General features: G+C 48.5%; 2 protein-coding genes across 2 annotated transcripts in view; one reads left to right on the top strand and one right to left on the bottom strand.

Moving 5' to 3' along the window:
• GPR153 (G protein-coupled receptor 153) overlaps positions 1 to 22,339 on the bottom strand; it is a 134,132-nt gene that overhangs the window by 74,528 nt on the left and 37,265 nt on the right. The gene's annotated exons all lie outside the window — the stretch shown is intronic.
• Positions 14,903 to 19,156, top strand: HES3 (hes family bHLH transcription factor 3). Its single transcript, XM_083452275.1, has 4 exons — positions 14,903 to 14,963; positions 15,943 to 16,038; positions 16,827 to 16,911; positions 18,071 to 19,156. The coding sequence occupies exons 1-4, from the start codon at positions 14,910 to 14,912 to the stop codon at positions 18,475 to 18,477; spliced, it is 642 nt and encodes a 213-aa protein (XP_083308401.1). The 5' UTR covers positions 14,903 to 14,909; the 3' UTR covers positions 18,478 to 19,156.

Raw genomic sequence — 22,339 nt, 5'->3', positions numbered from 1 at the left:
CATAGTAACAAACAAGGACAAAAACTATTCCACCATCATGACCCTCAACCTACAGCATAGGGTGGGGTGGGGGTGGAGATTGGCAGACCTGGCCAGCACTGCTGGGGGGGGGGGGGTTGTATGCTGCCTTCCTATCCTAATCCCAATCCATTCTCTTCCTGGTGCTGTGGTTTAGTGTGCCAGACAAGGACCTGGGAGAGACCAGGGTTCAAATCCCCACTTGGCCATGAAGCTCACTGGGTGTGACCCTGGGCCAGGCACTGTCCCTCAGCCTAACCTGCCTCACAGGGTTGTTGCTGGAGTAAATGAGGAGGGGGAAGAACCATGTGACCACCTTGAGCTCCTTGCAATAAAAGTGGGATATAAAATTATTAATAAATAATATAGAAACCACTTGTAATTTGGGGTTGAGGCATTGTAAAGTTTAAGTGTAGGCCGTGCATTAAAACCGAACATCGTTCGAAAAATATATTTGAAACTGTGTTTGTAAAAGGATATTTTGTATTCTCTGGATATATTATGCTTCCTTTGCTAATTGTTTGTCGGCTGCTCTAAACAAATAAAAAATATATGGTTCAGACTGCAGTTACTTAAGTGGCTACATATATTTTAGAAGATCTGAAAAGCTAGTGGCAGAAAGATACCATTGGATCACCTTCGATTTCAACTTTTAAACACTTGCGAAAAACTTTTCTATCAGGCTTAAGCAGGCAATTAAGAAGACGTTATTCCAAAATAGTTGGTTGATTTCAGATTTTGATATTTTTATATGGTTTTTATCGTACGGTGTTGCATACAATTGTTGTAAACCGCTCTGATTCGTTTTTAAATGAATAATACGTATTTTTTTAATGACTGAAAACAGAATACCAACCAAAGGTGGGTTCTTTAAGGTCTACCTTTTGCAGGCTGTCACTGCAAAAACCTCTGGAAATGGTTACGCATTCCCCTGCTGCTGCCCCCCCCCCCCCCGCTGTTGCGTGTGCAAATGAGTTTTGAACAATAGAGCAGGGTAAATATTGAAAGATTACCTCCAGCTGGCTCAAGGCACAAGAGACACAGACAATTGGGCCTTTCTCTGAATTCACTTCTAACTCTCACTTTGCACACTCTGGTTGAGTGTTGATTCACTCCTCTGAGTCTATTGTGTCCAGGCATAGTGGGCCCCTCTCCCCCCCCCCCCCTTTGGCAATTCAGATTGCTAAAAGCCAACTTTTATTAAGGACACTTTGAAAACCTCCAGCCCCTCCAGGATGCATCTCTAGAGAAAGTGTGGTCATTGTCTGCCAAGAGACAACAGAGGCTGAAATTCACTCAGCTTTCATGGGGGGAAAGAATGCACAGCCTTTTCTCTTTCTTTTTTTCCTCCAAGCTCTCTATCACCCTCAAAGCTTTTTCCAAGAAATTGGAAAGCGTGACTCCTTTTCAGAGGCCGACTGCCCTGAAGAGCTGTTCGCCTTTTCCTCCGAGCCGCCTCCTCACTCCTTGTGCAATGATTAACTTCGTTTTGCAAATGTTACATTCTGTTGGCTCCTAAAATACAATCTCTAGTTGGGTATGGAATAATTGGGTTTTGTTTTTTCACATCTAACATGGCATTTGCAGCTTAGATAGGGTTCCAAATCTAAACTAAGATTGGTGCCTCGTTTTTGGAATGCGTTTGGAATTGCAGGAATACTTGCCTAGCGATAAGTCCCATCACACACAGAGTTGGACTTATTTCTGGATAACTATTAATAGGCTTGCACCTATGAGGATGGAAATCACCCACTTGGGAGTGCTCTCCATGGGTTTCAGTGGGACGTACTCCTGAACAAACACACATTGGGCTGGACTGTATGGCTTTAGTTTACAAATGAAGAAGTGTAGGATCATTTGGGCACATTTTAAAATGATGGTCCTGCAAATCCAGAACACACGATTATTCCTTGGAAGTTTCTTTTGGTTCTGGCTGACTGTAACAAGGAACAAAGAGGAATCAGATGAGATGGCTTTTCAGTCTGACAGTGAATGGCCCTGCATTGCAGGGGGTTGGACAAAATGTAGTCCCTTCCAACTCTACAATTCTGTGACTCTATATCACACATCCTTCAGCATCTCAATAAAGGCATTTCTCTTTGGGCTTTGGCATCAAGGTGCAAATGTATTTTAAAAGGTAAAGGACCCCTGACAGTTAAGTCCAGTCGCGAACGACTCTGAGGTTGCGACGCTCATCTCGCTTTACTGGCCAAAGAAGCCGGCGTTTGTCCACAGACAGTTTTTCCGGGTCATGTGGCCAGCATGACTAAGTCGCTTCTGGCAAAACCAGAGCAGCACATGGAAACGCTGTTTACCTTCCCGCCGGAGTGGTACCTATTTATCTACTTGCACTTTGACATGCTTTCAAAACTGCTAGGTTGACAGGAGCTGGGACCGAACAACGAGAGCTCACCCCATCATGGGGATCCGAACCACCGACCTTCTGATTGGCAAGCCCTAGGCTCAATAGTTTAGACTGCAGCGCCACCCGCATCCCTGCAAATGTATTTAGATTAAACCAATTAAACACTTGATGTTTGGGGTTCAAAAGCCCATGATGATTCATCAACTCACTTTTGTACTGACTGGCTCACCTAGGGCACAGCTGTCACCCTGTTTCTTATATCAGCAGCTTTAGCAGAAGCAAAAGCAGGCAAAGAAGTCTTTTCAGTGCTCTTCCTCACAATACAAATATTGGGGGGACACCTCTGCCTGCTTACCTCCATGGTGAGAACTATCCATTTATTCCTACTCAGTCCCCACCCAGTTCCTTAACCAGTTACCAGTCCCTAAAAGGACCTGTCTTCTTACCCCATGACTGCTAATTTTACTTAGGGACCATTGATTAAAGGTAAAGGTACCCCTGCCCGTACGGGCCAGTCTTGACAGACTCTGGGGTTGTGCGCTCATCTCACTCTAGAGGCCGGGAGCCAGCGCTGTCCGCAGACACTTCCGGGTCACGTGGCCAGCGTGACAAAGCTGCTCTGGTGAGTCAGAGCCGCACACGGAAACGCCGTTTACCTTCCCGCTAGTAAGCGGTCCCTATTTATCTACTTGCACCCGGGGGTGCTTTCGAACTGCTAGGTTGGCAGGCGCTGGGACCGAGCAGCGGGAGCTCACCCCGCCGCGGGGATTCGAACCGCCGACCATGCGATCGGCAAGTCCTAGGCGCTGAGGTTTAACCCACAGCGCCACCCGCGTCTGGACCATTGATTAAGGACTGTTAAAAAGTCCTTAGGGCACAGACCCAGGACACTAATTGGCAGGTGCTAATTGATATGCATAGGTGCCATAACAATGCATTGTGTTTTAAAAGCCCCAGTAGCTGATGTGGAGTCCTTGGAGAGATAGGTGGGATATGAACACAATAGATAAATAATAAAGTAGTAATAATATTTCCCCCCCTTAGTTTATTTGTAAATCCAGGTTAATTGGGCAGGAGATATGAGGGTACGAAAGACCCAGGGCTGTACCTTTTGGGCTCCTACATAAATGCGCAGGGTTTGGTGTTGTCAACGTTGAGTTATTTTGTTGCACAGCTGCTGCTTCTGAGCAGTCACAGTCTGTCTACCTTGCACAGAGCTTGCACTAGATGAGATTTGGGGTTACCTTCCAAGCCTACAATTCTAACATAAGCAAAGAGAAGCCTGCATTTCAGCTGTTCAGGAGATCATATCTAACGCTTCTGTAACACTCGGTAAATATGATCTCGTCTTTCCAGGAGCTCCGTAAGAACTTAGCAGGGAGCTCATTTATAACCATTAGGACAAGGCATGGCAATTTATGGACAAAAACTGAACTGGGAGCCATCTCAGTGTGAGGTTGCCTTTGGAGGGGGGGGGACATCAGCAGCGGCACAGGGCCCATTTAGTACGGTGCAGCCTCACACCACCGAGCGTGACCGTGCGTGAATGGCAACAGCGGGCTTAAAGCAGGGGATCACTCCAAAAGCAGAACATTGCAAATTAGCACCATTTTTCGGTCAATTTTCCACTGCTGAGAGGGCCCTCGCCACCACACAAGGCGTTCAAAACCAGCTAGATGCAGCATGTAGAAGAGGCTGGCCTGCTGAAGGGTTTGGGATCCATTGAGCAAGGCACTCATTAAACATGGCCTGCTGTGTGGGAAATATCCATGTAATTAAAATAATGGTGGAGCAAATTGGGGGACTGTTGGGGATTGGCCGGCATCAGGGAGGAGGTGGGAGGCAAGCAAGGAGGTCCTCAGAAAAGCAGGCATGGTCCTTCCTGAGCTCATGAGGCTTTCCCCCTTTTAAAAAAAAAAACTTTGGCTATTTGAAGACTTTCCAAGTTGGGGGGGGGGTGGAGAGATGGACCCAACGCATCACGCTTCAAAAGCAAGAATTTGAGAGTTGCTTACAATTTTCATAGTGGTTCGAAATGTGGGTTTAAAACGGCAGCGTTCAGACCCTGCCCCAGCCACAGGTCAGCCCTGCGCGTGTTTACTCAGGTGTAAGTTGCATTGGGCTTGAGGGAGCAGCGCACAGCAGCCATTCAGCCTGATGTGATGCATCCTTACTCAGGAACAAGCCCCTTTCATTTCAATGGGCTTAATACTCCCAAGTACAATTTAGTTGGCCTCAACCCACTCTACTCCATGACACACAAATAGCCAAACAATTGTGTCCCTTCCTGGCTTTACACATGCCTCTCCGCCTGACCATTGGCTTTTCCTGACTCCTTAAGGTCTGCTCCTGCATCTCTGCATTCATTTATTACTTTATTTGCACTTCCGTCTGGATTTTACTGTGTACAGTTTTTACGGGGGGTGAGAGCACACAATTTTGTGCCTAATTCTGTTCTGTTCTGTTTTTATCTAAAATGGTATGCAAGCTTGAGACTTCTCTAATTTTGTGCTTAATTATGTTATGTTTTCATCTAATATCGTACGCAAGCTTAGGTCTTCTCTTATGTTAATTGGTTTAGAGATTATTATTTTTTTACAAATGAATGGATAAATCAAAGGATGCGCACGATACATTTCGAACTTTAAATGTGCTGTAGAAATGCTTGATGTTGTTATATATTTCAGAGTGCTGGCTTGCTTTTTTGTTTTTAATTAAAATTAAATACTGTCCAAGGTGCTGGACTATAACACAAAACTCTATTTATGCTGCCTAACTTGGAGGGAGTTTTGGGGCCGAGGGAGGGGAATAGAGAGATTATTATTTCTCTGTAACAGAAATGTACTCCCTACGACTTCAGAAGCATCCTCTCCACTATTACTGTTATGCTTATGCATGTTATAAAGTTGTTCTTTGGTGGGTGGTGGGGTTGGGGGGTTCAGTGTTCTGGAATTAGAGATGCTTTGTTTGTTTGTTTGTTTGTTTGTTTGTTTGTTTGTTTTTAATGTGTTTATACCCTGCCTTTCTCCCAGGCTGGGATTTGAGATGGCTTCCGACATCTAAAAATGTAATTATAAAACAAAAAAGTAATAAAAGCAAACTGGTTAAGAGCAATAGTTGAAACACTTTTAGAACCAGCAGTTAAAATACCAGCAGTTAAAATACAGCTCCCCCTAAAGGCAGCCCAATTGTCAGCATTAACTGCACCTTAGTTTTCAAAGATTCCAGGTGCCGTACTAACCATCCTTTCTATCACGCCCCTCCCCACGACTGGTTAACTGGGACTAAGCTTGCAATTGACCATAGGTTGTGCGCTGGATTCAGAGGACCAGTTTTCGTGCAAGGAATGCTAACAATCTGAAGGCTTCTGGTTAGGACAAAGCCCCCCCCCCCCCAATCTGCAGAATGGACATTCAACAGGTGCAGATTGCCTCTCATCTCATGTAGAGATGCAGTGATGGGGGGACAGTTTCACTGGTTGGATTTCTGCCTGAGAATCAGAGAGAAGAGGAACGCAGCTAGAAGTGGTGGATGTAAAAGCCACCTGGGCATCAGCATCACACCAACATCTGGTTTGATGAACACATGCCTTCAGAGCTAGGACTTAGATAGATACAACTGCAGCTGCCTGTTGCCCTGCTTCCATGTCCTCTGGGAAAGGGTGTCACCTTAAGGTTGCCAACTTATTTACAGCCTCCTGCTTCTCTGTGCACTCGCAAAGATAATTAGCAACAGATTGTACTGCAGGCCAGGTCAGGATATCTATCTGTCTGTCTATCTAATCTATCTATCTCTATCTATCTATCTATCTATCTATCTATCTATCTATCTATCTATCATTTCCAACCTGGCTTAACATGCCCAGCCCTCTTTCATCATCTGGCCCACCTTGCTGAATTTTAAGGGCATCCAAAGTTGTGTAAAGCAGGTTTACTTGTACCAGTGGATTCAAATTGCAAGGGAAGAGATTCCAACTAAATATTAGGAAGAACTATCTGAGCAGTTCCGCAGCCTTGCTAGAAAAGTTAACCAATAAACTGAGACTGACACAAGGGACAAATAGAAGAAGGCGCCTTCACCCCAGTACGGCTCTCCTTTGTCACATACACAGCCCAACAAGGCAACAACAAGAACCCACCAACAGCATACGAATCAATCTGGCTTACTTGACTCAACAAGGCTCCCCCCACCCCACTCACAAATGCAAACAAACCCCATCGCAGCCAAACACAGACAACCAACCATACCCTGGGCCCCCAACCAAGGAAATGTAACAAGCGAATAGAAAGAGAACCTATCTAGTGGACGCTGACACGAAACTCCCACAAGTACACAGCAAAAAAATATAAATTTTGCCACCACCACCCCTCTTTTCCTGACCTTATATTGTACTGAGCACTAAAGTCTCACAAGCAAATGTAACAGATCTGTAGAAAAGACTGTAAAACTTGAAAAAGAGACAAGGCATGACTTTTGTAAATCAAGAAAATCTTTAATAAAAATATTTTTTTTAAAAAAATCAAAGGTTGGGTGGCCATCTGTCAGGGATGCTTTAGCTGTGATCCATGCATTATAAGGGATTGGGTGAGATGATTCTTGAGATTCTACAATCCTAGGAGAGTTCTGCCTGATGTTGCCTTTGGAACCATCCCTCCTCCCGTGGCCCCGGTTAGACCTCATTCAGTTTAGAAAAAGGGAGCGAGCGCATGGCTCTCTTCTTTTCACCCCACCGAATGCCAAAAGTGAGGCAAGAGAGCCTGGGGCTCGTTAATAGAAGACCAGCTTTGCAGCCTCCTGTTTAATTACCCTCCACGGCTCCACCAAGTGGGCTTTGGGTCCTTTGGCTGGGCATCAACATAACAAGGCTTATTGGGTTGCTAATAGAAGATCCCTTTTGAGAAAGCTTTTTTTTCTGGGGGGGGGGGGAGGGGAAACCATGGGGGCTTTATGGCAAGGAAACAGATCATTAGCTAACAAATTGCTCCTGGAGAGGCAGGAGGTGTCCCTAACAAAGGCAGGCGCTGGCTAAGCCTCACCCTGCTGTCCTTTTCAGCCGGGCACCTCCGCCCACCATCCCAGCACATGCGGTCTCATAGAATCGTAGAGTCAGGAGGCACCCCCAGAGCTCATCTAGGCCAACCCCCTGCAATGCAAAGGTTCCTTGGCCATGTTCACACATGCGTATCTCCAGGACCGCAGAGGGTGGAGAAAACCAGTACAAAATCCCTGGGGCGCGGTCTATTTGGCATCCGTTTTATGCCATTCTTAACAATATTTCAAGCTCAACGCACGCACAATTATGAACGACTGCTTGTAAACTTGTGCCACAAAGTGAGTACAGTGGTACCTCGGGTTACAGATGCTTCAGGTTACAGACGCTTCTGGTTACAGACTCCACTAACCCAGAAATAGTACCTCGGGTTAAGAACTTTGCTTCAGGATGAGAACAGAAATTGCGCGCTGGTGGCGCGGCGGCAGCAGGAGGCCCCATTAGCTAAAGTGGTGCTTCAGGTTAAGAACAGTTTCAGGTTAAGTACGGACCTCCGGAACGAATTAAGTACTTAACCCGAGGTACCACTGTATTTCCAACTGCCTACGGACATCCGCGCCTGCGCTTTGCCTGTATGTGGCGACACAGCCTCGTCTGTGTTTGTACGTTTTCCGAAGCAAACCCCGCATGCATAACAACAAAGCCGTCGCGTGACCCACATCGCGTCGTGCTGCATGTACGAGTGTAACGTTTAATGTGTATGTTGCGTTCAGCAGCAGTCGTGAGGGTGCGTCTATTATTGCTGTTCGTCATTAGGGTGGTAAGATTCTGCACAGGTGCGAATATTGCAAGCAAGGCAGGAGTGGGAAGGGCCTCGGCTCAGCGGCAGAGCACCTGTTGGGAATGTAGAAGGTCCCAGGTTTTATCCCCAACAGCATCGCCCTGTAAGCCTTGGAGAGCCCTTTGCCTGAAAGCCTGAATAGCCCTTGCTGCCAGTCAGTGTGGGCAACATTGAGCTATATCAGCCAAGAACCTGACTCAGTGTAAGGCAGCTTACTCTGTTCCCAGCAAAAGGTGTTGAAACGATTTCTCATTTTATTCTGAACCTAGATCATCCTGGGGTTTTCCGCTATATGTTAACACCCCCCTCCCTTTTATTTTGTGTCTCCCTTCTTATTTTAGGCAAACCCATCTCGGATCAAAGAAATCAGACTTAACAGATTTGATAACAAGGCAGTTTGGGGCACAGACTCACCCACCAGGGTACGCCTTAGATTTGGGGAGGGGGTGTTGCAAGGGGTATTCTATGGGATCCTACCCTAAGCTGCTTCAGCCTGCCCCCCTCCCCAGCCTTCAGTCTTTGCAGCAATTGAGCAGCGGGGGGGGGGGGGGTGAATAACCATCATCTCCACCCCACTTCACCCCACATTTGCTTTCTAGTTCACAGGCCCTTTATACAATACACCAACTGCCTCCCTCCTACTCTTTAGCCAAGACCCTCCAAGAGGACGTCTGTGCAAGGAGGGTTGAAACCAAGTGCCCCCCCCAGCAGAGTGCCTGGCTATTTGGAAGGGGGGGGGGTCTCAACTCACAACACTGAAAGACTGTGGGGCGGGCCACGATTTTCCACGGTGTAAGATGCTGTCCTTCCTGAGAACACATCAATATTCCCCCATGAAAGGGGCAGACAGGCTACCAGGGCGGGTGAGAGAGTAGTCCCCCCCCCCCATCTGTTTGGAGGAACACAGACAAGCCTCATCTAACTCCCCCCCCCCAAATCTCCCCAGGCACAGGCTGACTGGACTACACAGGGCAAGCAGGGAGACTGGGTGGAAATTGGGGGGGGGGGCTTGCCTTCTTCCTGATCCTCATCCTGCTCCAGGACAGAGAAAAACAGGGTTCCTCCTAAAACTTCAAGGCCAATATGGACAAGTAGGATGCAGAGCTTGCTGCCCACTCACCCCCGCCAAATAAAACCCCCTAAGAGGGTATGAGGCAGAGTGGCCTTGGAGAAACAGCCCTAGGCTGGGAGGGGAGCTTATAAATTGGAGAAAGCTATCAAGGGCTACTAGCCAAGATGACTATGCTATCCCTCCAGAGATGGAGGTGGTAAATGCTTCTGAATGCCAGTTTTGGAAGCCACAGGAAGGGACGGTTGCTCTTGTACTCAGATCCTGCTTCCAAGTTTTCCCGCAGGAGTCAGGTTGGCCACTGTGAGACAAGGATGCTGAGCAAGATGGGCCATTGGCCTGACACAGCAGGGCTCTTCTTATAATAAATACTAATAAATTTATTATTTATACCCTGCCTATCTGGCTGGGTTTTCCTAGCCACTCTGGGCGGCTTCCAACACAATATTAAACTACAGTAATGGATCAAACATTAAAAGCTTCCCTAAACAGGGCTGCCTTCAGGTGTCTTCTGAAAGTCTGGTAGTTGTTGTTCTCTTTGACATCTGATGGGAGGGCATTCCACAGGGTGCGTGCCACTACCAAGAAGGCCCTCTGCCTGGTTCCCTGTAACTTGGCTTCTCGCAGTGAGGGAACCGCCAGAAGGCCCTCGGCGCTGGACCTCAGTGTCCGGGTAGAATGATGGGGGTGGAGACGCTCCTTCAGATAAACTGGACCGAGGCTGTTTAGGGCTTTAAAGGTCAGCACCAACACTTTGAATTGTGCTCAGAAATGTACTGGGAGCCAATGTAGATCTTTCAAGACCGGTGCTATGTGGTCTCGGTGGCCGCTCCCAGTCCCAGTCTAGCTGCCGCATTCTGGATTAGTTGTAGTTTCTGGGTCACCTTCAAAGGTAGCTCCACATAGAATCATAGAGTTGGAAGGGACCTTGAGGATCATCTAATGAGGTTTCTAGCTAGCTACTTGTCTGTCCTCATCCCCCACCCCCTCTATGTCTTGATCTGAGACGGATTCTCTGTGTCACTTGGTGTTTTAACTGCACTGTGCCAGTTTCTGTTGGAGGAATCTGCAAGCTTTTGAGTAACGCTGAACACCTTGGCAGGCAGAGGTGTAAACATCTTACAGGACTGTTCTGAGGATTACAGAAGTGGATATACTTGCATGTGTGCATTCTTTCTCTGTTGCAGATGGAAGCTGAGAGTGGTGTGCTTAAGGCTGCTAGTCGAAAAATCTTCTGTTCTGCCTGTCTACTCAGAATTAACTTTGAGATGTTTTCAGGAAAGTGCATACAGCAGGAGTTGGGAATCTCTTCCCGCACCCCCAAGTGTAGCTGAACTCCAACTCCCATAAGCCTCAACCAGCATGGTCAATAGCCAGGGATGATGGGAGTTGGAGTTGAGCAACATCTAGAGCAGTGTTTCCCAAACTTGGGTCTCCAGCTGTTTTTGGACTACAGTTCCCATCATCCCTGACCACTGGTCCTGCTAGCTAGGGATGATGGGAGTTGTAGTCCAAAAATAGCTGGATACCCAAGTTTGGGAAATGTTGATAGAGAGGACCTCAGGTTCCCCATCCTTTGAGTATAAAAAAGGCAACCCTAGCGAGTTTGTGGCTGAGATCATATTTGAATCTAGGACTGCCCGGATTCTAGATCCACCTTCCAGCTGCTGTGCTACTCTCTCTGTCAAATGTAAATACTTTTGGAGCAGAAAGAATTAGCCAAATCTCTCCAAAGACTCCTTTGGGCTTTCCCAAAAGTCTGACACCAAGGCATGTTCTTTCTCTGTTTCAGAACATCTGGAAAGGGCCATATTGGTCACTCCTGCCATAGATGGATGTCAGCTTTGAGAGTGAGATTGGGTTATTTATTTTTTTGAGGGGGGGAAATCAGCTTTAGGATGGAGAGAATGCCAGGACGTCCTCATAGGGACAACCTTCTTGTCATGGGAGTGCATGGTTTGGATTGACACCATAATTATTTTGGGGTGCCAAACATCCAGATCCCTGTTTGGAAGCTTTGGACCAAGCACATCAGAAGAAGGAAGAACCTCCTGGTCAGGAAGACCTATGATTTGGGGACATCTCAATGTTGGGGGTCCAGAGTTGTGCCCCCTCCAGTTCAGTCTATCATGTACTTTGAGTGCTGATTGTGGAACTGGGAGCCAGGAAGAAGGAACTGGGACACCAGCAGACCTCAGCTCACGCCATAATAAAATGGGTTAAGTCTTTCTAAAGACCACCAGACTTTTGTTTGTTTCAACACATCTCGGGGGCTGAATAAGGAACTGGGAGGCCCTTCAGCCTGGCTTGGAGGGTCCCACTTGCTGACATTGTTCAGCCGGATTGCAGGCAAAGCAATAAAAGCTCCCTTATTCCTTGTGACCCCCCCCCCCCCACTTCCAACTGTAGTGTGTGTGGTTAGCAGACAGTATCCTTAAGAAACTGGAAGGGAGGGAGGACAAATTACAGGCAGGGGGGAGACTTCCTTTGGCCACCTCTGGGCCATCCAATGGCCAGGAGGCCCCCACCTCCAGTCAAGCTGGCTTCCATTTACAATTTCAGAGCAGGCATGCCTGCCTTAGCTGGGGGTGGGGGGGGGCAAGCATGTGTGGGTTAGATAGTCATTGGCATTCCCCTCATCTGTTTTCCCCACCAAACCACCAGCAGCAGCAGCCCGGCTCCCACCGCCAGGCCGCGCCTGGCAACATCTGGGGTTTTTGTCTGAGGCACCAAAGCGAATCGCCTATTATGGAGGCGGTGGCAGTGAATGGGTTCCTCAACAGGAGACTCAGGCTTCATGGGGCAGGCCTGGGGCGAGGAGAATTAGGGCCACGCCTCCCCCCTCCCCAGCCAAGCTCATTTCCCATGTGCACTTTGGAGGCAGGGAAACAACCCAGCCTCCCCCCCCCAAATAAAAAATGCAGTCACAAGGTCCAGGGGCAAGGAACCCCAAGATCATCGAAGCCTGCCTAGGAAAGTATATCTTCTTTCGATCTTCTTTCTTATTCTTCTTGGGATTAAGAATCTAGTGATTATACAGATAAGAGAAAACATCAAGCAATGTCCAAAATATAGCAGTACTGTAAAAAGGGGAGGGGGATTATTCCAAATGTACACAGCTTCCCAGCTTTGCAAGAAATTAATTTCGTGAATTGCATCACTAGAAGAATGAGAGGTGCTCTGCAATTTTGTCCTTCTTCCCTGGCTGTGTGTCACCCATTCTAAACCTCTTGCCTCAGTTATGCTCTCTTGCAAAAGCAAAGAATCAAAACCCTCCCACTATTTAATGTACAGAAAACTTCAGTACAACTATTAATACCTAAATAAGCAAATGAAATGCAAGGAAAGCGCTGCTGGATCAGACCCAAAGGTCACGCATCCTCACTGTGTAAGACAAGGTGTCTCTGGAAAAACCCACAAGCAGGACATTAAGAGATCAGCCTTCCACTCTAGTTCATCCCACACCCAAGTATTTGTTGCTTCGAGGTAGACTGCCAGTCAACATGGAAAATCTATCTTTAGTTAGCATCCTCTTTCCTAAGGCCTGAGTGAAAGCACTCTGCACATGCTCAGAGGCACACATCATGTCTCGTGTGGCTCAGCCCTGGCACAAAGAAGCAGCTCTGATGCCAATCCCCGACCCCAGGGAAGAAAGTGTGGGGTGTGATGGGAAGAAAGAGGGCTGTGCTGTGAGTCTGGAAGCCCCCCGTTTCGTCTTGCCTCTGCCACAAAGCCCTGAGGTGGTCTTTGGCGAATGTCCACATCTCAGGTAACTTGCGACATGGGGTGCTGTCACCTTTACTGGCCTACCTTGCAGGGGTGTCTTAAACACCAGCAAATGCAAGGAAGTGTAGAAAACGCTGCAGGGACATAGGAAGCTGCCATACATGGAGTCGGACTGCTGTGTTCCATCTGGCTCAGTAGCGTCTACACGGACTTGGAAGCAGCTCTTCAATATTTCAAACAGGGTGTCTTTTCCCAGCTCCACCTGGAGACCCTGTGGGGAATTGAACCTGCTGCCTTCTGCATGCAAGACAAGTGCCCTGCCACTGAGCTACATCTTCCATGCAGCCATAGAGGGAGTTGAGCACAGTCCTATCCCCTGGGGTATCCCTGGGATGAGAAAGGAGGACAAGGGAAAGTGGAGCATTCCTGACCACTTAACAGCAAGCGGTGTGCCTGCCCCCCCCTCCCCTCCTTGCGTCCTCGCTGCCATGCTTTAATGGGACACATGTCCAGGCGGAGCTCAGCGAGAGCGGCTACGCTCTTTTACAGTCACAAAAAGGCAGAAAATTGCTACATTGTCCAGCTCTCCTCCTTCGTCCCCAGCATGAAATGTGCGGATGGATGGCCACTCAGGGAGACCCCCCCCCCCTGAGAGGAAGGGCTTTGGATCCTGGCTCTACAACAGCAAGGGATCCCTAAACATTTCTTTTATCGAGGCACTGCGCGTGGCTCTCCATTTCATCCTTACAACAACCCTGTAAGGTAGGTTAGAGACCCAGAGGCTGTGGCCGACCCAAGGTCACCCAGTGAGCTTCGGGGCCAAGAAAGGATTTGAACCCTGGTCTCTCCCACGTCCTTGTCTGACACTCCTCGAACCACAGCACCAGGAGGAGGAAGGGCTGGGATGAGAATGGGAAGGGAGCATACAACCCGCAAGCCAACGTTTGGCGACTTACAACGCAATTCTGTATTTCAGGTCAGGAGTTAAACGGGCTGCGCTTAGGGCTGAAGCCTGATTCAGCTGTTGATTGGCTGCTTTGCCTAGGATTTGTCCCCCAGCCTCCAGTGTACAGTGGTACCTCGGATTACATACGCTTCAGGTTACAGACTCCGCTAACCCAGAAATAGTGCTTCAGGTTAAGAACTTTGCTTCAGGATGAGAACAGAAATCGTGCTCCGGCAGCGCGGCTGCAGCAGGAGGCCCCATTAGCTAAAGTGGTGCTTCAGATTAAGAACAGTTTCAGGTTAAGTACAGACCTCCGGAACGAATTAAGTACTTAACCCGAGGTACCACTGTATTTGGATTAAGCAAGCGCCAGGATCCAAGTGCCGTAATCAACTCACAATTATTTGGCCTGGGCGTTTTTACAGGAGACAAAACAATCCCCACTTGAGCCTTTAAAGCAGTCGTCCCTGGGGTTAAGCAAGTGCTTAACTGATCAACAAAGAGGTTCTGGGGTCCGTTTTGGTTTCCCTCCTGATCCTAGCTTGTTTGTGGGCTGTGTAGTTATTCCACTGAAATGGGAAAGCGCTTTGTACACGCTCGAGGGACATTACAGTGAGGAACAATTCACCAGGGGCGTGGGGTGGGTGTTGCCGCCTTCCACCACCAAGCCCCTCTTCCTCTCCCCCAAGGCCTGGATGTTTTTAAGTAGGCAAAGCGCATGATAACAAATCTGTCCTTAAAGCAGGACCTGAAAGCCGTTTGATGCAGGCAGGTCCAAATGCCTGTATCCCGCCCTCCATCTCTCTGCAAGCCGCTACCCTCTCCTCCACCCTCCACCACTTCCCTCCCCTTTGCGGGGGAGGTTCCCCAGCCTGAATGGACCCATTGAAATGGAAAAACGACTCCGGAGATAAAATGCCACCTCCTTGGTGCAAGGAGGGCAGAGGATGCAGAATGGGTACGGACCACAGACTGCAAGAGAGGAGGGCGCTCAATTCCTTCCGCAAGGTTGGTGGGTCTGATGCTACAGATGGGAGCAAAAGGACAGGGGGGCAGCCTACCTGCCCCCCCCCTCCCCAGGGTGGAAGGAGAAAAGGGTCCCTTTGCCATGTGTTTTTGCCCAGGGGTTAATGTGTTCCCAAGAGCAGCATGGCACATGTTTCCAATGCCAGGAATAGTTGGAGATTCCCCTGAGCTTATACAGGGAGAAACTGCAAAAAGCCAGTAGTCAATATCTAGACAAAAAAAGATTGTTCTGACCTGAAAGCTCTTCCCCACCCACCCACAATCTGCAGGTGTCTGGCAACTCTCTGTAGGCAGTAGGGGCACCAGCAAAAAATATGGGGTGGGCACAGAAGGGGGAAAGTTTATTTCTAGGTGGGCAACTTGTGCCCCACATATTAAGATCTCTGAAAGATAATTAACAGTCTCTGTTAAATGGCAGAAGTCCAGCCATAGGAGGCGGACAAGTGGGGAGAGTGAGATCCTTTGTGGGGGGTGCTTGCCCCTCTGCCCCCCCCCCGGCACCACCTATGTCTTTATTCTGTGGTGGAAAGAATGCACTCTGTGTGCACTCAGGAGTCCCTTCATCTCTTCTTGCTTCAGAAGTTGTATACCTTTTTTTAAAAAATGCATTTGAGACAAAAAAAAATTGTAGTAAGCAACGAATGAATATGTAATAATATGGTATTATGTGATATAATGTGGTTTAAGTTCCAGAGTTAAGCCTGGCTGATCCCTGAGAGGCAGTGCGGTGTAGTGGTCAGAGTGCTGGACTTCTAATTACCTCCCCTGCCATGAAGCTTGGGGACCAGTCCCTGCCTCTCAGCCTAACCTACCTCACAGGGTGGTTGTCGTTGGGGTTAAATTAGGAGGGGGAGAACCGTGCATGCCACCTTGAGCTCCTTGGAGGGGGGAAAAGTGGGACTGAAATGTAATAAATAAATAAATAGATTCTCCCCCCACCCACCCATGTGCATTTTCTCAGGTCTCCAAACCCCTCATGGAGAAGAGGAGACGAGCTCGCATCAACCTCTCCCTAGAGCAACTCAAAGCTCTGCTGGAAAAGAACTACTCCCACCAGGTGAGGCTCCCACTTCCCTTGCATTTCCAGGAGACAGGGAGAGTCAGGGAGCCAGTTTATCCCCATGGAAGCGGGTTACATTTTACTTTGAAAATGACAGAGGCAGGAGCACAAAGGACCCCCTGCTCCTCTTCACCATCTTTTTACCTTTTTCATCACACCAATACTGAAAGAACGGAGCAGCTCAGTGGCGGAGCACTTGCTTGGCATGCAGAAGGTCCCAGTTTTAAGCCCCAATGGCATCTCCCTGTAGGACTGGGGGTGTCTCCTGCCTGAAACCCTGGACAGCCACTGCTAGTCAGTGAGGACATTAACACACTAGATGCATCAATAGTCTGGCTTAGTATAGGGCGGACTCTGATGTTCGTAAGTGCAGGATGGGGTGGGGGTGGGGGTCGGGAGAAGGGAGGTGCTTGGTACATCAGGGACAGGTGGTGAGACTCCAGTACCCTTGCTTTGGAACCAGCAAGGTTGAAATAGGGGTCCATCTCATCCCCCTGAAGTGTAGAGTTTCAGACCAAAAACTGGATTCAAATCTCTACTTGGGTTACCTTGGGGGCTAGCCACTGGCTCTCAGCTTAACCCACCTTGCAGGGCTGCTGTGGTGGTGGATTAAACATGGGATAGAAATGGGATAGAAATGCAATAAGTAAGTTACTTCCATCCTTCGACCCAGCTGAGAGAGAAGCCAACAGGGTTATGGGGGGAAGTCATTCACTAAGGGCAGGGCAGGCAGAAATGACCCCAGTAACCCATTGGCTTTCTTTGGTATGGTGGGGAAATTGCAGATCCGGAAACGCAAGCTGGAGAAGGCAGACATCCTGGAGCTGAGCGTAAAGTACATGAAGAGCCTACAGCCCTTGGCCCACCAAGGTAAGGCACCCAAATGGAACCATGGAACCCAATTAAGAAAGCGTTGGTAGATTAACATTTTAGCTCACTGACATAGGGGAAAGCAACACCTCAAAAAAGATGGATTGCTTCAGCTATAATGCCACACACACTTGGGTCTAAGCCCCCTTGAGCTCAATGGAGCCTACTCCTAAGTAGACATGCACAGGGTTGCACTGTCCCTTGGGTTTCTAGAATGATGTATCAAAGAAGCCATAGTCTCAGACTATTCTCTTTCTGCACACACAGAGGCAGAGATGCCGCTTGCTGTCCACAGTTAGTAGCCATATTTTTTAAAATAAAAAAGTAATAATAATTTTTTCCATTTTTAAAAGTCTGCTGACTTTCAATGACACCTTGTCATAAAAAAGACATAATTGATTAACCAACTCATTGACCAAACACTACAAGTGCCAGCAAATTGTAACTGATAATCAGACCATCACAGTTCTGAGCAAAAATAAAAAAGGAAGATCAGCTGGAGTCCTAGCAGAGCCGTTTTTACACAATCGGCTCTTGCAGGACACAAATTAATAGCGACCCGGTGGCTCCCCAGGTGTTATTGGGGTACAACTCCCATCATTCTTGGCTATTAGCCTGAGGGAGTTGAAGTCCAGAGACGTCTGAAGTGCCACAGGTGAACCTTCGCTGCCTCTGACAAGAACAGCTTCTGATAATTAACCTCTAGTGGTTCCCAAAGTGGGCAAGAACACTCTCTATGGGACAGTAGGCTTAACTGGGGGGCAGGGGCAAGGGAGTGGGGTGGCAGCACTGGAAATGTAAAATACTAGCAGACTTTGGAAAGCTGGATCTAGCTAATTAATTTTGTTGAATTCATGAAACCAATTAGTTTTAATTTGATTTTGAATCAATGCGCAATTAATTGCTCCTGTTCTGAATTTTATTCTTCCTCAGTGGGTCGTGCAAACAGATATTCTGAATAATGCTTTGTATAGAGTAGGGGACACTGCGGGCGAGTTTATGGAACCAAGAGGGCGGTAGCCTGAAAAGGTTTGCGAGGCACTGGCTTAAGCCTTAAAGAGTGGTCATCTCCCCTATCTTGACTCCTGGAGCGCGAGTGGGACTGGGAGCGTGAGTGGCTCAGTCTCCATCCGACTTCCCGACTTCTTTCCTCTTCCAGGGGTGCCGCTGACCAAGAGCGCCGACTACCAGGCCGGTTTTCGGAGCTGCCTGCAAGGAGTCCGCCAGTTCCTGCTGCGCTCCGAAGCGGCCAGCGAAGCTTCCTGCTCCTCTTCCTTCCAGCTCCTGCACCAGCTCGCCCGAGTTCTGCCCATGGCCGCCGCCGGAGGCGTCTTCAGCACCACGGACAGCGACCCGCAGGCGGCGCTCCCCAAAGCCCGGCTGGCAGCGCTGGGCAGCCCCGGGGGGCCGACGACGACGACTCTCAGGAAAGCGAGGCCGCTGAAGAGCCGAGGGTGCGAGGCCGCCTTCCCCGCGGTGGGAGGCCGCAGCCAGGCCGGGAGCGACCGGGGCCAGAGCGGGCAGGCGCTCCCTGAGCGGAGCCAAGAGCTGTGGCGGCCTTGGTAAGAAACCCGTGCGCCCTGGCCGTGCGCTCTCGCCGTGCGCTCTGGTCCTGCGTCTCCATGCCGGCCTCCGCCTGCGCGCTAGGTTGGGACTTGCCATCCTATGTACATTTACATGAGAGTAAACCCCACTGATCTCCATGGCGCTTGCTCCCGAGGAAACACGCATGGGCTCCGTGTGTGGCACTCTCCCTAGAATGCTGTTGGCACCACGGTTTGCTTTAGGGGCTGGGAGGGGGGCTTTGAAGACTGGCGGAGAGACTATTTCTCGAGTACTATCAACGCTGTGGACCCACAAGGGATACTTTGCTCTTCCTTAAAATGCATACACTGGGTGGTTCCGATCCAGACCCCAAGGCCCAGAGTCCGGGTTCCAATTGAACCAAGCGTTTAGTTTCAACGACGACCTGGTCCTGTCTGAACTGAGCCCCCATTCCGTGTTGGGCACCAGATTCTGACGCTTTAAAAATCCTTCCTATTCCCGTGCCCCTATTTGGTATTAAAATTGGGCGGGGAGACAACGCCAGAAAAACAAAACCTGGCAGAAAAAAACGTTTTCACCACGGACAGAGAGGAAGTGGAAGAGAGGAGGTTTCATCTGTTGGATTCCTGCCCATTGCAAAGCTGTTAAAGGCACATTGGGAGCAGGAGTTAATATGACAACCCCGTTTTCAATTTTAGGGGGTGGGGGAGTCAGGAAAATTGGGAGGGATGAACAGGGCAGTATGAAATTGCCAGCTGAGGAGGGAAATTGGTGGTGGTGGGGAACAGAACAACTGGGGCTGGCTTAAATTACCCTTAGGGTCCCTTCCAACTCTACAGTTGTACTATTCTATTATTCTTATGCCCTAAGCAGTCACAGGATTCAGCAAGGGACACGTTTACATGAAAGCAGCATTGCTGCCAGATAAGGGCCCCTTGGAGCTAGTTTTTTTTATATAAAAAAAAAGAAGGTTGGCAACCTTTTCACAGGATCAGGCCCACCTCCTTTTTTGTAGTTCTGTGCATTTCTCCTCAGAGGAAGGAAAATGTAGCTTTTACGACGTTGACTTTTATATCAATAACTCCTGTTCCTTTTTAAAACTGTTTCTTAATAAAACTAGTGCACAGTTACTCTAAAACAATGTAATAACTTTAATAATAAAAATAAAAAATTGCCTTACCCCAAACTTGGTGTGGGTCTCCTCTTTTTCACAATTCAGAAGGCTAGAATCAGCTACTGGTGCTTCCCTCAACGTCCGGCCTAGGTCACTGCTTGAACCCTGCCACCTGTGAGATGTAGTGACAGCCCCCAACTTGGGTGGTTTTTAATGGAGGACCAGGCTATCATTTGCCACTAGCTCCCATGTCAGAGGCAGCTTCCCAGATACGAGTTGCTGGGGAGCCCAAGTGGGAAGACAACTCCTGTTACGTTCAAGTCCTGCTTATGGACCTCCTTGGCCACTGTGAAAACAGGATGCTGGACTAGATGGGCATAATCCATCAAGGCTCTGCGAACCCAGCCCCCAGAGAGGAGGGTGCTTGTTGCAACTCCGCATGAGTCACCATTCTAGGCTTTTCTTCTTTGCACTTTCTAAAGCTAATGTGCAATTTCTAGATACTTCTCAGCCTGTGGCCAGTGCCTATAAAATGGAAAGGAGCTCACAGTTTCCCCTGTGAATAGACACCATAGAGTTTAAGGCCTTTTGCAAACTAAGCATACTTGGGATCAGTTGCAGTACCCAGAGTGCAATCCTATCATTTTCTCCCCCATCCTTCCTTCACCTTACATTGATGAGGAAGAGAGCCATCCCCAGCCTGCACAATTGTCCCCAATCCTTATTCTAGGGGAAGGAAGAAACCCACCAACAATTGCTGTGGAAAGTGTTGAAATAGCCTCATTGAAAGGGCCAGGAGTTGGAGTTGATTCCTTGTCTGTCACAGCAGCCTGAATCATGGGAGAATCAAGCTTATTCCTGAGTGCCAAAAATAAAGGAAGAGGAGAAACCTTCCCTTAACCATTTGAGGCTCCCTGTGGGGCTTTTTTTATACGAGGTGCTAATGACGGTTAAGATTGAGGGGGATTTACAAAGGGCACTTGGAGATGGTTGCTGATTAACTGGGTCATTCAGTCAGCACCTGAAGCCATTAAGGTTCATTTGACTCAGAGGGGCTGTTGCATTTCCCATCCTGCTTTCAGAGGCTTCTCTTTGGAGAATCTGGCTGGCTGCTGTGAACAGATGCTGTTGAGCTAATTGGGCCCTTGGCTTGATCTAGTAGGACTCACACGAGGTCCTTAAGAGCTCATATAGCAGGGGAGGGACTGTATCTTCATGCATACGAAAGAACCTCAAGGGTGTTAGGCTCAGCCAGGAAGTGGGTTGCTTTACCTTTTGGAAGATTCGTGGGCTTCTGTTAAGGTAAAGGGACCCCTGACCATAAGGTCCAGTCGTGGCCGACTCTGGGGTTGCGGCGCTCATCTCGCTTTATTGGCCGAGGGAGCCAGTGTTCAGCTTCCAGGTCATGTGGCCAACATGACTAAGCCGCTTCTGGCAAACCAGAGCAGCGGAAACACCGTTTACCTTCCCGCTGGAGTGGTACCTATTTATCTACTTGCACTTTGACGTGCTTTCAAACTGCTAGGTTGGCAGGAGCAGGGACCGAGCAACGGGAGCTCACCCTTTCACGGGGATTCAAACCGCCGACCTTCTGATTGGCAAGTCCTAGGCTCTGTGGTTTAACCCACAGCACCCAACCGCGTCCCTGGGCTTCTGTTAGGCGGGTATTAACACCCCAACTTTCTATGACTGCTTCAAACCCAAGGAATTTGGGTGGGTGACTGTGATGCCCTTGCCAACCACTAGGTGGGAGTGATTCCATGCAAAGTTCCAGCTGTTTGCCAAACGAGAAGCACATTAAAAATCAAGGAGCCATTTCCTTCGTTTCCCCAGTCTTAATGCTACTACTAATGCCCTAGTGTAGTCCTTGGTGAGGGATGATGTGAGTTGCAGTTCAGCAACATCTGGAGAGCCACAGGCTCTCCACCTTTGATGAAGACACTTGAACAGCAAGGGGCAGCCTTGAGGGACATCCAATGGATCAATGCATTGGACAGTCAGTTCACTGGTCCCCTTAGGAAAGACCAGAACAAGCACCAAGCTTCAGGTAGGTAGCCATGTTGGTCTGATGCAGTTGATATATATATATATCAGTAGCACCTTAGAGACCTTAGCAGCAAGCTCTGCTCCTCATCCCAATTCTGGTCACATTTGGATAAGGTGAGCCTGAAAAATCTCGACAAGAAAAGGAAAGGAAAATATAATGGTACCTTGGGTTAAGCACTTAATTTGTTCCGGAGGTCCGTACTTAACCTGAAACTGTTCTTAACCTGAAGCACCACTTTAGCTAATGGGGCCTCCCGCTGCCGCCGCACCGCCGGAGCACGATTTCTGTTCTCATCCTGAAGCAAAGTTCTTAACCTGAAGCACTATTTCTGGGTTAGCAGAGTCTGTAACCTGAAGCGTATGTAACCCGAAGCATATGTAACCTGAGGTACCACTGTATTTTAGAAGATCTGAAAAGCTTAAATCCTGCCTGCTGCTTTCCCTCAGGCTTCCAGTCTGCCACTGTGAGAACAGGATGCTGGAATAGATGGGCAATTGGCCTGATCCTGCAGGCTGCCTTTGTGCTTATCAAGCTTTTGTCTTACTGCCAGAATGACTCAATGAAAATCAGGTGCAAGAAAAAGAAAACATCCAATTCTATTAAAAAAAAAGAGGGGCTACTTTGCATTGGTAAATTCAGACAAGCAGGCATTTTTACATACTGTATTCACCAGAATATCCAACTGGAGGGAAAATCTGATAAGGTGGGACCTTTTAGTGCTG

Source organism: Podarcis tiliguerta (assembly GCF_965153285.1).
Source record: "Podarcis tiliguerta genome assembly, chromosome: 8".
Taxonomy (NCBI): domain Eukaryota; kingdom Metazoa; phylum Chordata; class Lepidosauria; order Squamata; family Lacertidae; genus Podarcis; species Podarcis tiliguerta.
The sequence above is the reverse complement of the archived record's forward strand: the minus strand, read 5'-3'. Positions and strand labels throughout refer to the sequence as shown.